The 14,869-nt window shown below is 35.6% G+C and overlaps 1 protein-coding gene and 1 long non-coding RNA gene across 2 annotated transcripts; both read left to right on the forward strand.

The window, feature by feature from the left end:
* Positions 1–2,105: 2,105 nt before the first annotated feature.
* On the forward strand, positions 2,106–6,448 carry LOC112722581 (PLASMODESMATA CALLOSE-BINDING PROTEIN 2). The gene is made up of 4 exons (XM_025773663.3): positions 2,106–2,425; positions 2,581–2,823; positions 2,928–2,961; positions 5,861–6,448. The coding sequence occupies exons 1-4, from the start codon at positions 2,374–2,376 to the stop codon at positions 6,147–6,149; spliced, it is 618 nt and encodes a 205-aa protein (XP_025629448.1). The 5' UTR covers positions 2,106–2,373; the 3' UTR covers positions 6,150–6,448.
* Positions 6,449–7,573: 1,125 nt separating this feature from the next.
* On the forward strand, positions 7,574–8,149 carry LOC140176398 (uncharacterized). The gene is made up of 2 exons (XR_011867740.1): positions 7,574–7,770; positions 7,857–8,149. It is a non-coding gene; the product is annotated as an uncharacterized lncRNA (long non-coding RNA).
* Positions 8,150–14,869: the final 6,720 nt, after the last annotated feature.

Here is a 14,869-nt window from a genome sequence, read left to right on the forward strand (position 1 = left end):
GATTTTTGCCCATAGTAATTTGAATTGGGTAAATTCGAATTATGGCACCCACGTAATGTTTTCCATTTTAAGAGATCTATGTAATTTTTTACTTCAATTATTTTTTTTATGTGATTTGTCCTATGTATTATATAGATATATATTTTATAATTAGTTAGTTTTGTAGAGGATTTATAAAAGAATCTAACAAATTTGAATATATATATATATATAAAGAATTTAATTTTGTTGTATTATTTGTATAAAATAATTTTACATATAAATCAATTACGTAATGTAAAAATAACTCAAATTTATATTGACCACTTGAATAATAATTTAAAAGAACAAATATAATTAGACGATTGTATAAATTATTTTACACCTTCAATACATAAAAATTGAACTTATATCAAATATCTAAAACTCAACAATTTAATAATTTTTAACGAGGATTTCTTTTAATTGGGTTCCTAAAAGAATTCTTTTAAAACATTTTATTAACAGGATTTACGATAGAGTGCCTTATTTTATATATGTTAATTGGAGATTTCTGAAAATTCAATCAGAGATCCAATTGTTCAAATTACTCGTTTAACGTTTTATGTATTCAACCAAAATACAAAACTATTATAAAAAAAATATGAAATACACAAAATAGAACTAAAAATAGTTAACTTATAAAGATTATCATATAAATATATGAGTTTAATTTTGATGCACTAATCACAAAAATTTTTTTACACAATTATTCAATTATATTTATATTTTTAGATAATACTCACACAATTAATATAAAAATATAATTATTTTTATTGACATAACGTTAAATAATTAAATATACATGTAAAATTATTTTATATTAATTTTATATTAAAATTAAATTCTAAATATATATAATTTTGTAAATAATTTTTGAAAATTTTTAAAAATAATAGTTTTTTTAATAATCAAAATTTTATTTTCCGCAGTCTTCTTTGGATGCCTCGTTGCCTTGTCACTGCTCATAGCTCTCCCACTATCAAAGCTTTTGTGAATTGTGACTCCCTAGTTCCTGTAACGACTACTTTCTTCCTTGTAAAGAATAAAAGCAAAAGAGGCGCGTGATTTGACAGACATAAATAGCATGGGTTAACCCCGTTACGTCCTTTTTAAACTTTCAATGGAAACGCCGTTTTGTTCTTACTGTACTGCATAGTAATAAAATAAGATGAAACTTCAGGCACAATCTATTTCACGTAAAGTTAGTAAAGTTAATAAGTGGAGACTGCTAGATAAAAATTTAATCAAATCAATTAAATTATTTAATAATTTTCAACTATTAATTTCACATAAAATCGTGAATTTCCACCATAAAATAATAACATAAATGTTACATAACCAATCTATATTTTTATTTTAGACTATTTTACACCCATCTTTAAAAATATTTATATACATAAATACATATTTATATTTATTAAAATTTATATACATAAATTAACACAGTTTATATATATTTATCAAAATTTATACATATAAATTAATAAAATTTATTTATTAAAAATAATTTAATATTTGTGTTGTCTAAAATTGACTAAAATTATTAAAAATTACTTATTCCAAAATTTTTTAAAATAATTAATATCTTTATGTACAAATAATAAAAATAATTAAATAATTTAATATATTTAATTAAGTTATTCAATATAACATCTGACTAGTCACTTGTAAAAAAATGTTAAAAATTTTAATATTTAGAGTTCAAAAATAATTTATATTAATTTAAGGAAAAGTATAGACAATAAAAATATTAAACAATGTGAATAATAGATATATCGAATATTCAATTTATTAGGTGTGCAGATAATTATCCTAATACTAAGATTTAGATAGATAATTTGGGGTGTAGTATATTTTTATTTTATTGGACTAATTTTAAAATTTATTGTTCAGAAAAATCATTATCTACCTAAAAAAATTCTTAATTTAAATATAAAAATAAAAAAGGATTATTAATTTCTTAGAATTTCTGAACCATTCATTTAACTATTTTATTTTCAAATTACAAATTTTTGAGAGGCCGACACCAAAGGCGGGGCCAGGCCACCACACTATGATAATTGATACTCTCTCTGTATCTCATTATATTCCAACGTTATATACACAATCTCTTCATATAGTTCTTCTCCTCTCTGTTTGTTCCTACTTACTACTAATACAGTAATTAATACCACTATATTCATATTTTAGTCCTCATATATATTCCATTTCTTTTTCTCTTTTCTCCCGTCTCATCTCTCACTCACTCTGTGACGCACCACACCATACTCCTCTCCTCTCTTTCACTCTCACTCTCTCTCTTTGTCTCTCTCTCTCTTTCTATCTTTCTCTCTCTTTCATCTCCACTTTAACATGGCTGCTTATCTTATTGCTCTGCTTCTCTTCGCCTTCACTTCCTCTTCAAGTATGCATATCTTACAGCACCTTTTTCATCATACTTTTTTCTTTCTCTGTATTTGTTGCTTCATTTCAGCTTATTATTAAGCTAACGTGCCGTTAGATCTATGCTAGTTTGCCGTTTAATTTGTGAAACTAACAAGATCTCGAAAAACGAATTAGGCGGTGGGGGTTTGTGGTGCGTATGCAAGGACGGAAGCGACGCGATGCTACAGAAAACATTGGACTACGCGTGCGGTGCAGGTGCAGACTGTAACCCACTGCACCAGGGCGGTCCCTGTTTCCAACCTAACACCGTTAGGGCTCATTGCAACTACGCCGTTAACAGTTACTTCCAGAAGAAGGGCCAAGCTCAAGGCGCTTGTGAGTTTGCCGGAACAGCCACCACCGTTACATCTGACCCCAGTAACTACTCCTCCCCTCCTCCTTAAAATAATGTAAAAAAATAAAAATAAATTACAGTAGCTTACTTATTTTGTTTATTTTTTTAAATTATTTTTAATGAGCAGGCGCTAGTGGTTGTATGTACCCTTCAACCGCCAGGTATGTGCAACATTCATTTCATTTCTGACTCTATTTTATTTTTTACAGAATGAGTTTTACATTTTACTGATTCTAGTAGAATAAGAGGATAAGAGTTCCAAATATTTTTTTAAAAAAAATGTAATTGGTTAAAAAAATCGTTTCTGAGCATGCTGATGGGACTATTGGTGAGTGGTTACTTTTACTTTTGTTTCTCGTAATGGGAACTGAGGGGCACTTTGGTAGATTTATTTTATTTTAGTTCATTATATTTATTTGTTTGTTCGGTCACAAAAGAGAGGGTTCCCTTTTATTAGGGTTTGGGTATGTGGGGCATGGCTTGCAATAGTGGCTAGTGCATCACTTTGCAATCGGCATATTCGTACTACGGTAACTTATTTCTAACGTATAATAATGCTATAGAATTTCAATTTTCAAATTAACTGGTTAGGTTACACGGACAATTATAATTAAAATAGTAAGTATTGGAAAATGAAAAATATTTTACATGTTATAAGGTGTGTACTATATATACAAATCGGAACAACATCCTCGATTTCGTTTAATGTCTGCAAACTTTATATTGCTGCAAATTTTTTATTCGTATATTTAAAATATAGCGAATCGTAATCATAGTGGTGTTATTAAAATGATCATATGTTAAAGCTTAATGATTAGCTTAGTAAAGTAGTCAAAATAAATGATCAATTTAGCTGGTAACATACTAGCGTGTATCTTTTGATGAATTTTTTTAATTGGAGAATATATTGGGGTAAAATTTATTAGAGAGATGTTATTCTGAGAATTATTCCGGCCGTAGTGTCATTAAAAAATTTTTGAGTGGAGAGATTTCATATTCGCTGCTAAGATCTTTGTGCATCTTTCATTACACTAAAGTACAAAAAGACAGGGTCACGATTATAAATAATTTGAAGATAGTTACCCAAGCTGCAATGACTTTTACGAAAATGAAAATACAAAAAAGGACATTGATTCGGGATAATGACCTCACATGAGGTCATGAAGACGGGTTTGATTTGAATGCCAAAAAGAATTTGGTTTTTCCATAATCTGATTTATATTCTGATTAACAAATAGTGTATTATAAAATTATCTTAGCATTTTGCGTAATTATTTATTTAATGTTTTTAAAAAGATTATTTTGGTGTTCCAACTCATTGGCCATTTATTGGTGGTGGAAAGGGCCGTTGCAGTGAGGCGGTGAACAATTTTAACTTGTTGAAAAATGCCGCATTAATGGGTCCCATTGCATAAGTAAAGCTTGAATCTCTTTCAAATAAAAGAAAAAGGATCGAGCTCTCTTTATTAAAAGACAAATTTGTCCTCACTCAATTCCTATCCCCATGCTCTGTTGCTTGGCCTTGGTAGGGAGTGGGTCTGTGGGTGCACTTAATTATGTCAAAAGATGTGGGACCCAATGCAAGGTGGGAGTGTACTGTGTGTGTACCCACTAGACCATTAGTCATGTTGTAATTTTAAATTTTAATTTATTTTCTTCTTATTTTTAGATTTTTTTCCCTTAAATTTTGATATTTGATGATATGGGGTAAAACAAAAGCCAGATGGACGTAGCAGGCACTTGTCTTGAGATACGAGCCAACAAACTTTTGGAATTGGAGAGTTCAGATTTTCTTGATAATCGTGTATGACTAGTCTTTTCCAGATTTTCACCGTTTTACACCTAGAAGCTAGTAGTAAGCTGGGCCTGGGCTGGCCCTCTATTTTTTACCATTGAAGTTTGTGTGTGTCTTTCGGTTGATGTCCAATGCATTTTGATTCAGATAAGTTCTACCAAGAACAAAAAGACATGTCTATCTTTTCGAGTATTTTAAGAGTATATTTAATATGGCTATGTTAATAAATACACTAAGATATTTTTTAAGAATACTATAAATAGAAATTTTGAATTAAAAGTATAAGATCAATTTTCTAAAAGGAAGATATTGACAGTGAGAAAGTAATTTTAATCACTTTCGAATTAAAATAGTTAGAGGAATGGTAGGGGGACAGCAATTTTGTGATTTGTAGCCATCAAATAGCCATCAAGGATGGTTTTAATGGTTTGAGATGGATATGAGATTTTATCCAATGGTTCATTTTTTTTTGCTGGTTATATGCTGGCCAGAATTTAACAAAGTTGTTGGTCTCCTAGACTTTTCCAAATAGTATAGTTAACACGTGAAAGTAAGTTATATATTCAATAGTAATTTAACTCATCTTTTATTTTATTAATTTATTCACTTTGGATTTTTTTTCAAACTTTTTTTTTCAATATATTGAATGTATTGATAATGCATTAGGAGAGGAAAGATCTTTTATTTAAATTTTCTTAACCATTGTTCTTCGACACTAGCAAATTTCTATTTAATATGTATTTTAAAACGTACAAATAAAACATTGATTAACGCTTATAAGCTGCTTCGTATATGCTACAGCTGTTATTATTATATCAGTATTATGATCTTGAAAAAGCAATTTAATGCTTAATATGGAAGTAGCTATTCAACGTTTTATAGTTGGAATTATTGGATTAAAAAGTAAGGAGCTCTCCATAATTGGTGGCATGGCTTAACGAGGGTTGAGTCTCACCAACATTCTGATTTAACTTAATTCATCAACATTTTCCTTTTTTTTTGGTTGGGAATCATCTCAAATTCTCAATGTTGAATGTTTATATTCATATATTTGCTTTATAATATATATATTAACTAACATGGTACTTTTGTTCAAAGTACTTGCCATAGCAACAACAATTTATTCCGGTAAATATTGTGTATAATAGCAATTCCTAAGGTTTAGATATTCTTTCTTTTTATAGCTTTAATCAGAGGCTTAAGGGTGTGTGTGGCTAGGAGCTAAAACTATTTACATGTGACTCTTGGTCCCATTTCCTATGCAGTGCTGCAGGCACTAGTTCAACACCTATGACAAACACACCATCAATGGGCACTTCCACTGGAACAAACCCATCAAGTGGCACCACCAGCACGGGCACTGGGACGGGCACTGGCACTGGCACCACTCCATACAGTACAAGCCCTGTACTAGGAGGGATTGGCAGTGGCGGCATGGGGCCTTCCGGATCTGGCATGAACGACGAGAGTCACGGTGGGGTTAAACTTGTTAACAATTATTTGCTCTCTGCATTCTCAGTAGCTCTCTTTTCCGCATTCTTTATGGTTTGGTGAGGTTGATAGAGAGACAGAAAAAATGGCCATGACTCTAGTCTTGGGTGTTCATGTTATGTTGTATGTCGCTGTGCATAGAGTATGCATGTGTTGTGTTGTATTTTTTGTATTTTATTTTATTTTTCTAGGTGTTGAACTTGAAATCTTTAGCTTTTTTACCTTTTTCTTTTTTCGTTTTTTCACCTCTTGGTTAAGTAAGAAACGAAGATGGGCTTATGGCTAGTATGGGACTCATCTGTTTTGGACCTAAAGAGGTTACTAGTTAATTAATTAATTAATTTGATATGATTTGGGCTCCACTTATTGTTAGACTCTTAATCAGCATGAAATACATGATTTTGACTTGGAGCGCCTGTGTCAGTTTCAAGTATTATGAAGCCATAATATATATCATTTAATTGGACATTAGAAGCTAAGATTAACATATAACTATATGCATTTTTTTTAAATGATTAATATTATGTATCTTATAATGATTTTTAAATTTTATTCGTGTGTAGTTATGTAGTTACCACCATGTGCTTGCAAATATTTTGTCTTAGCATTATGCTACATGATCATCAGATATATTTTGTATCAATACGACCAGGATCCTGATGACAGCTCTATTTGTTTATTTAATTTTTAATATTATAAGTTCAGACCAATAATCATGTCAATCAACACTAAGGATTTGTGCTACTAAAACCATGATAATAAAAGACAAGGGAGTCACGGAGCACATTATAAATGAATTCAGGCCCTACAATAATACACCCAAGGGAATTATTATGCCCAAGAATGATAACTGATATGATCAATATCAATGTCATTAATCAATTTTAGAAATTGGTAACTAAACTCGTGATCTGCCTTCTTTGGAATTGGGTTATAAGGAATAAAAATTTGTTTATTGGGTCTCCTAAGCTAATGAGTGGATTCGGTGGCGGGGCTTGAATGAAACTTTTAATAAGGTCGGACCATAATCTCAAACTATTATATATTGCTCTTTTTCATCACCATACACCACACTTCTAATATTCATTAATGCTCTTGAAATTGAGTTATTGTTTAGTGTCAAATTAAATCATGTCTTGAAATAAGTTGTAGCCTCGCAGTAGAGTTAAATCTCAATTTGGCTCCTGAAATTTGGCTCGAGACTCAAAATGACCCCTAAAATTTCATTAGCCTCAATTAGAACCCCCAATTTTGTAATTGTGGCTCCGGCTTGTCCCTGCTGTCATCTCCGTCACCGGAAAGTTGATGTGGCACAATATCATGACACAGTGAACTACACGTGGCCTATTAAGTGCTGAGTGGGATTGCTAACAGTTACATAACCTGGAAATAGAATTTTATGTCTCAATTTGGCCCCTACGATTAAAATAAATCCCTAGACAATGGCTCAAAACCCCTAAACTGATAATTCATCATCGTCTTCATAGGGATGATTGGGAGCAGCAGTCAAGGTTCAGGGAGCTCAAATAGGTCACGTTCACATGGAACCTGAGCGAGGACCACCAATCGCATCAGAGCAGGGAAGCTTCCTCAATGGTGTGGATGCGGGATGCGCCCTGTTCTTCGTTGGTCTGGTACAGACGCCAATCCCGAGCGACCTTTTTTTGGTTGCCCAAACTACAATGTGAGTTGCTGAATTCTGGGAGCTTATTGGAACCTCCTTATTAATTGTATTTTATGTAAAAAAAAATTTTCCTGGTATCGTTGCAGACCGCAGGAAAGAGATGGTGCGGGCTTTTCGTATGGGCAGATGAAGAGGATGAAACCATTGTTGGGAGAGTTGATTCTGCAAGAGATGTTGACCACTGAAAAATGAATTTAAGATGGACAATTAGGGATTTGGAAGCTGATGTTAGGGTTTTAAAAATATGGAACTGTGTTTTAAGTTTGCTTGTGTTTTTTATTGTGATTTTGTGTATTGGTTATGGCTTAATTGTAGGAAAATAAGCCATGTGAAATTGTTCCTGATTGTAGAATTGAAATTGACTTGAATGTAATAGATATGTTAAACATCAGTTTTTGCCAGTGTTATTTTCAAGTTAGCTAATATTTTTTTTTGGTGACTGAAATAAATTAAACAAAGAAAAACAAAAGAAACAAAACAAGGAACTGCTTAAATAGAGGGACAGTCCCGTTTAAGACTACTCTTAAACTCCTCCCAAGGTGAAAGAAGCTCCACATGCGAAAGTTGTAACTTCATCGCCATCTTTGCCATAGTATCTGCCACCGTGTTTGCATCTCTCATAATCAAACGAAAGTCAACACGCCAATTCCAATGCATGATATCTCTTATTTTGAGTACCAGTGGATCAATAAACCCAAAACCATCTTGAGTAACAAGATTAAATGCTTTTACACAATCCGTCTCACAAATAACATCTCGTTGACCCACATCCCAAGCTAAGAGATATCCTCTCCAAATAGCAAACAATTCTCCTTGAAGAATACTATTACTCTCAATCATTCCCAAACACCCCCTTTGCCAGCTCCCATTACAATCTCTAATAACACAAGCAAAACCAACACTATCACCCGAACCAAAATAACTAGCATCACAATTAATCTTAAAAGTACCAATGGATGGGGGATTCCAAAAACCATTTAGAGTAGAGGGAAGGGACATACGTTGTAATTCAAAAATATTTCTAAGCTCCTTTTCTGAAGTTAATGCCAGACAAATGACTTTTTCCGGAGGCCAAGTTTCATGGGGATTAAAGATGTCGTTATTCCTTGCTCGCCATATCCACCAAAGTCCCGAAAAGAACTTGAACGGGTGCTCTCTGCTATGATACAAGAACCAGTTCTTCAAATCCAAAGGATGACAAGGAATATCCAACCTTTGCCAGAGAAGCTGAGCTTTTGGACAATCCCGAATACAATGTATAACCGATTCCTGGCTAGAAAGACATCTTGGACACCTATCCGATGACGACATCCCTCTTCTAAAGCGAAAACTTGCAGTAGGAAGAGCCTCCTTAAGACACAACCAAGCCAAAAACTTATGCTTTTCTGGAACAAGCTGACGCCAAAGCCAAAGCCAATTCTCCCTCTCCTCCCAACCAAACAGCTGCTTACACAACCACAAGTAACCATTGCGTGAGTCATAGACTTTGGCAGCAGACCCACTCCAATACCAACCCACTTCCGGACCTGCTTGTTCATCTGGATTGTAAGAGAGAATATTATCTTTCAGATTTTGAGATAAAGGAGAATAAAGAGTATCCAAATGCCACCTACCAACCGACCAAATATCCTGTATCCGGAGATTCGAATCAGAAATGTGGACATAATCCATCTCATTAGATAACCGTCCTTCTCTCCTCCAGCTAGAAAACCAAAAATTCTGGTTCAAATCTCCAATACACCAAGCAAACCCATCCTTCAACACTTTCCAAGCCTTGCAAAGACACCTCCAAATGGGAGAGTCCTTGTTCTTAGGATAACTAAAACAGTCATATAGAGATGATCGGTATTTGGCATCCAATAATTGGACCCATAGCTTGTTTGGCTGCTGGAAAAAAGTCCAAACTAGCTTCCCAAGAAGAGCAATATTTACACAATAAGGATCTCTAATCCCCAAACCTCCATATTTTTTTGGAGTAACCAGTACCTTCCAACTAACAAGATTCAATCCTCTTCCATCAACTTGTCCTTTCCAAAGAAAATTCCTCATCATAGACTCCAATTTACTAATGATTCCTTTGGGAAAAATAGAGACCTGCATCTGGTACGTGGGAATAGCAGCGGCAACAGAATTAACCAAGCAGAGTCTACCAGCCCGATTGAGTAAACTCCCTTTCCAGCTTGCTAGCCTACTCCGAATCTTATCCAGGACACCATTGAAAGCTGAACGAGTCACCCTAGAATGGCTAAGGGTAACTCCAAGATACTTGCCCAAATCCTGGACAAATCTGATAGAGGATACCCCAGTGAAAACCTCTTTCCTTGTTGCAGAGACATTCTTGGAGCAAAGCGCTTTAGACTTCTCCACATTAATCTTCATCCCAGATGCTTTGCAAAAAGTCTCTAAAACCAACATCACATTTTGCACTTGTCTCTTTGTAGCTTTATAGAATAAAAGCAAGTCATCCGCAAACATTAAATGGGATATTCTTGGTCCCCCTCTAGAAATAGCAACCGGCTCCCACAAGCCCAAATCAACCTGATGACTAATAAAGCATGCCAGTCGCTCCATACACAACACAAAAAGATAGGGTGACATAGGGTCTCCTTGTCTAAGACCTCGGCTAGGAGTAAAGCCATTCAGACGACTCCCATTCCAAAGAATAGATAAGGAAGAAGCAGTGACACAATTCATAATCAAATTAAGTGTAGGAATAGGAAAACCAAAGCTCTTAAGGGTATGAGCTAAAAACCTCCAATCAACTCTGTCATAAGCTTTCTCCAGATCAATCTTAAAGGCCAGTGTGCCTTTCTTTGATTTAGTCTTCTTCATAAAGTGGAGGACTTCTTGAGCAATAATGATGTTGTCAGGAGTTTCTCGTCCCGGAATAAATCCTCCTTGAAGCAGGCCAACAATCTCCGCAAGATGAGGACGAAGCCTATTAACAAGGACCTTCGTGATGATCTTGTAAACTACATTGCAGAGACTAATCGGCCTGAAATCTTTCATAGATACCGGTGATTCAACCTTTGGAATGAGAACCAGTAAAGTCTCCAACATTCTCGGATCAAGAGTAACACCGGAGAATGCCTGCTTAACCATCTTCCAAACATCAAGACCAATGATCTCCCAATATTCTTTGAAGAAGAAAGCTTGAAACCCATCCGGACCTGGAGCTTTAAAAGAGTTCATGTGAAAAACAGCTGTTTTGACTTCCTCCATAGTAACTGGTGCCGTAAGATTATTGCAAGCTTCCTCATTTAGAGAAGGAAGAGGCACATCACCAAGGCAACCCAAATCAACATCATCCAAATGACAGAATAAGCTTTTATAGAAAGACTCTGCTTCTTGACTCAGAACCTCTGGATCAGTTTCCCACACTCCATCCTTGAGAAAAAGGCCATGAATCTTATTATGCTTCCTTCGCGCAAGAGTTTGAATATGAAAGAATCTTGTATTCCTATCCCCGAACCTTACCCACTGCTCTCTGGACTTTTGGAACCATAGGAGCTCTTCTTGCACTAGAGTATTATTATAATCATCAAGCAACTGTTGCTCTTTCTGACGCAAATAAATACTATCCACCACTTCCAAACGCTTTTGTAAATAATTAATCTGCTGCTCTAATTCACATTTCTTAACAAAAATGTTACCAAATACCTTCGAGTTAAACTCTAGTGAATTCTTCTGTACTTCTGAAAGCTTGCCATGAATTCCTCTATTACCAGACCACCATGACTGGTTCACAATATCTTTATACCCAGGATGAGTAGCCCAAGCAGCAACAAATCGGAAAGGTCGATTCCCTTTAGGCTGAGGACGACCTTTACAACGCACCAGAATAGGGCAATGATCAGACTGAAGCCTATTTAAAACTTCTGCATAAGCCTCTGGAAAGATAGATAACCAACTACTATTTATACAGACTCGATCAAGCTTTTTTGCCACGTCAACATAATTTTTCACCCTCCTGTACCAAGAAAACTGCCTCCCGATAGTCTTCAGATCAAACAAACCACTATCCCCTAATGAAGTAGCAAACATGTCTGCTCTTTGATGAGAAAATTGACAGCCCTTAGATTCATGAGAAAATTTGACTTCATTAAAATCACCAAGAACAATCCAAGGTCCTTGAAAAACCATGGATTGTGCAACAAGATAATCCCAAAGGAGAACCCTTTTATTAAATTGAGGACTGTCATAAATACCACTACACCTCCAAATTAAATTATCAAAGTGAACCTCAACAGTAACACCCTGATCAAAAGCATCAATGAACTTACAACAAACACCCTTCATAGAGGATAGAAACCAAATACCTCCCTTATGCCCTTGTGCCTCTACTATACCAACAGAGTGATACCCCAACCTTTCCCAAAATAATTTTAAATGCTGAAAAGGGGAGTGAGTTTCAACCACAACAAAGAAAACAGGTCTAAATTTCCTAACAAGTTCCTTACAATGCACCCGGGCTAACTTATTAGAAGCACCCCTAATATTCCAAACAATCATATTTAAACTATCCATAAATAATAGGGACAGAATAAATAAGAACATAAACTCTAAACAGAATCACCAACCTCAATAGGTGGTTTGTCCTGCGGTACTGGCACACTCTGATCCTCAATAATTGCCACCTTTGGACCCCCTGACACTGCACTTGCCATGCTTCCATCTACTAAGGTTTCCTCCGTTGTGCCACCATTTTTATCAACTGGCGAGTTCTGCAAGGAGGAAGGCCGAGGACGCTTCCGTAGAGAAATTCCACGACGTGCAGGAGTTCTGCGCGATGGAGATGGCGCAATTTCATGTTTTTCTTGCTTTCCCATCCTAATGCCAGTTGATTTGCCTCCATCACCATGCAAATTGGGCCTTGGAACCCTTCTCGAACCAAACTTGTGCTGCTTTCCATCTTGGTCCTTCAAACCTGATGACTGGCCCATTGTAAATTTTTTCTTACGTAGCACTTATTGCCAGCCCTCTCCATCATCCATGCATGCCTCATTAACAAGACCATCAGGCACGTGAGGAGCCAATGATTCCGTAACCACATCCTTCCCTTTAACAACTCCTAATTTCTCACCCAAATCACGAGCTTCTGATTCAGCCTCTTTTTGAATCTCATGATTGTTGTGTGGCACTAGTGTTGGGGCTTCATTATTTTTTCCATCACCAAAGGAATTTATGTTTCCTTCCAAGGACTCCTTCTCCATGCACAACGATTTATCATGCCCATACCGTGCACAAGTAGCACAAATCAACTGTAAACTCTCGTACTCCACTTCATAAGTCACACCCTCCACTATAATATGTTTGATTACAGGCAACTCAAGATTAATTTGAACACAAGCTTGGGCATATTTTCCTCTTTCTGCGAGCTTAGTAGCCAGATCTACTTTCACCGGAATCCCAATTGCAGAAGCAATTTGCAGCATTGCTTGTTCCTGGTAGCACCAAATTGGAAGTCCCGAGACTCGAATCCATACCAGCGTTGATCCAAAGGATTTTTCGCATGGCCTAAAATCCACATCCCATGGCTTTACTGCAACATAGTGACCGTCTATCAACCACGGGCCACCAAGAATGACTTTCTCACGATCCCCAGCAATATCAAATTTAACCAAAAAATATCCAAATCCCACATCCAACAAATCAAACCCTTCTTTGATGCGCCATACTATCCGGAGCTTATGCATGAGAGCCGTGTAGCCATAATACTTATCCAGCACCTTGATCACGATGGCTTCCTTATAAGGTTCAGCTAGACAGCTCTTTGCCTCCTTGGTAAAACTGACACTTGGTGGACGAGAATCACCCTGCTTACCTGTCACCGTCGCGATACCATCCCCAGATAAAGACCCTACTAATGCAAAGGCCTTAGACTTTTCTGCACCAATGACTTTATCTCTAAAAGAGACCTTGGATGGATTTCCTAACCCCTCTCGAGAAGAACCCTCCTTAACACCGGATACACACCCACCCACGCTCTCCCCCTTATCTCTTCCGATGGCATGGCCATCTTCCTCACCGTGTTTCACCCTCAACCGCTCACCCCCGCTTTCTCCTTCTCTCATTCTCTTTGAGTACGGAGTACGTACTCTTTCTCTGCTAGGGTTTTTTTTTTAACTATTAATACAACAAACTAAAGAATAATTGATAAATAGAAATTCAGTTAGCTAATATGATAATGTTGAATATTATCAATTTTTGCAATGTAGTGGTATGAAGTTGCCGTAAAAAATAGCATCTAATTGAACATAAATTATTATAATAACTGATATGCAAGTTTCAATTTCAACTTGCCTAACATGGTGATATTGAATATTATCACAGTCTTCAACGTGCATATATCAAGTTGCAATTAAAACACCTAATTTAAGATAAATGGTTATAGTAACATGGTGATACTAGCACTGACAGTTATAACAATCATCAGCATTGAGAAGTATGTAGTATCTTCATTATACAAAATATTAAAACTATTCAAAATACAACCACCTATTAAAATTCAAACTTAAACATTTTATATCAGTTTTACTATTTCTGACTTGTACATAAACTAATCTCAAAATACAACCATCAAGATGAACCCAAGTATAACATAGTTAAATACAACAAAACAGAAAGCTTCTCATCACTTCTTCCTTGGAGGTATGAAGCCTGGCGTAGGGACAAACCTCATGACCCCTGCCAATCTTGCTGCTGTCCCAGAACTTGCTCCCTGCATTGGATCCATATTTGCAGCAGTTGAGTGTTGAGATCTTCTCTTTGGGGGCAACTTGTTTGGCCTTGTAGGTTGAATTGGAACAAGTGGAGCAACCTGCAAGATAATGAGTCAGTTCTACTAAATAAATGTGTAAGGAATAATTATTGTTTACTGCTTTAAAGTGAGTTGGAAAGTCATACCACTTCATTAATCAATGGTTGTGAATAACTGGGTTGTGTGATTTCAACCTCTGAAGCTGCAGTATCATTGTTAGCATTGTTACCGGCATCATTTCCAATATCATTAGCAACAACATGTCCATCATTGCTAGCAGTATTCCCATTATGCCCATCAGCACCAACATCGGCAGCATCACCAGTATTTGCAACAGCA

This window comes from Arachis hypogaea, chromosome 11 (genome assembly GCF_003086295.3).
Source record: "Arachis hypogaea cultivar Tifrunner chromosome 11, arahy.Tifrunner.gnm2.J5K5, whole genome shotgun sequence".
NCBI classification, from domain to species: Eukaryota; Viridiplantae; Streptophyta; class Magnoliopsida; order Fabales; family Fabaceae; genus Arachis; species Arachis hypogaea.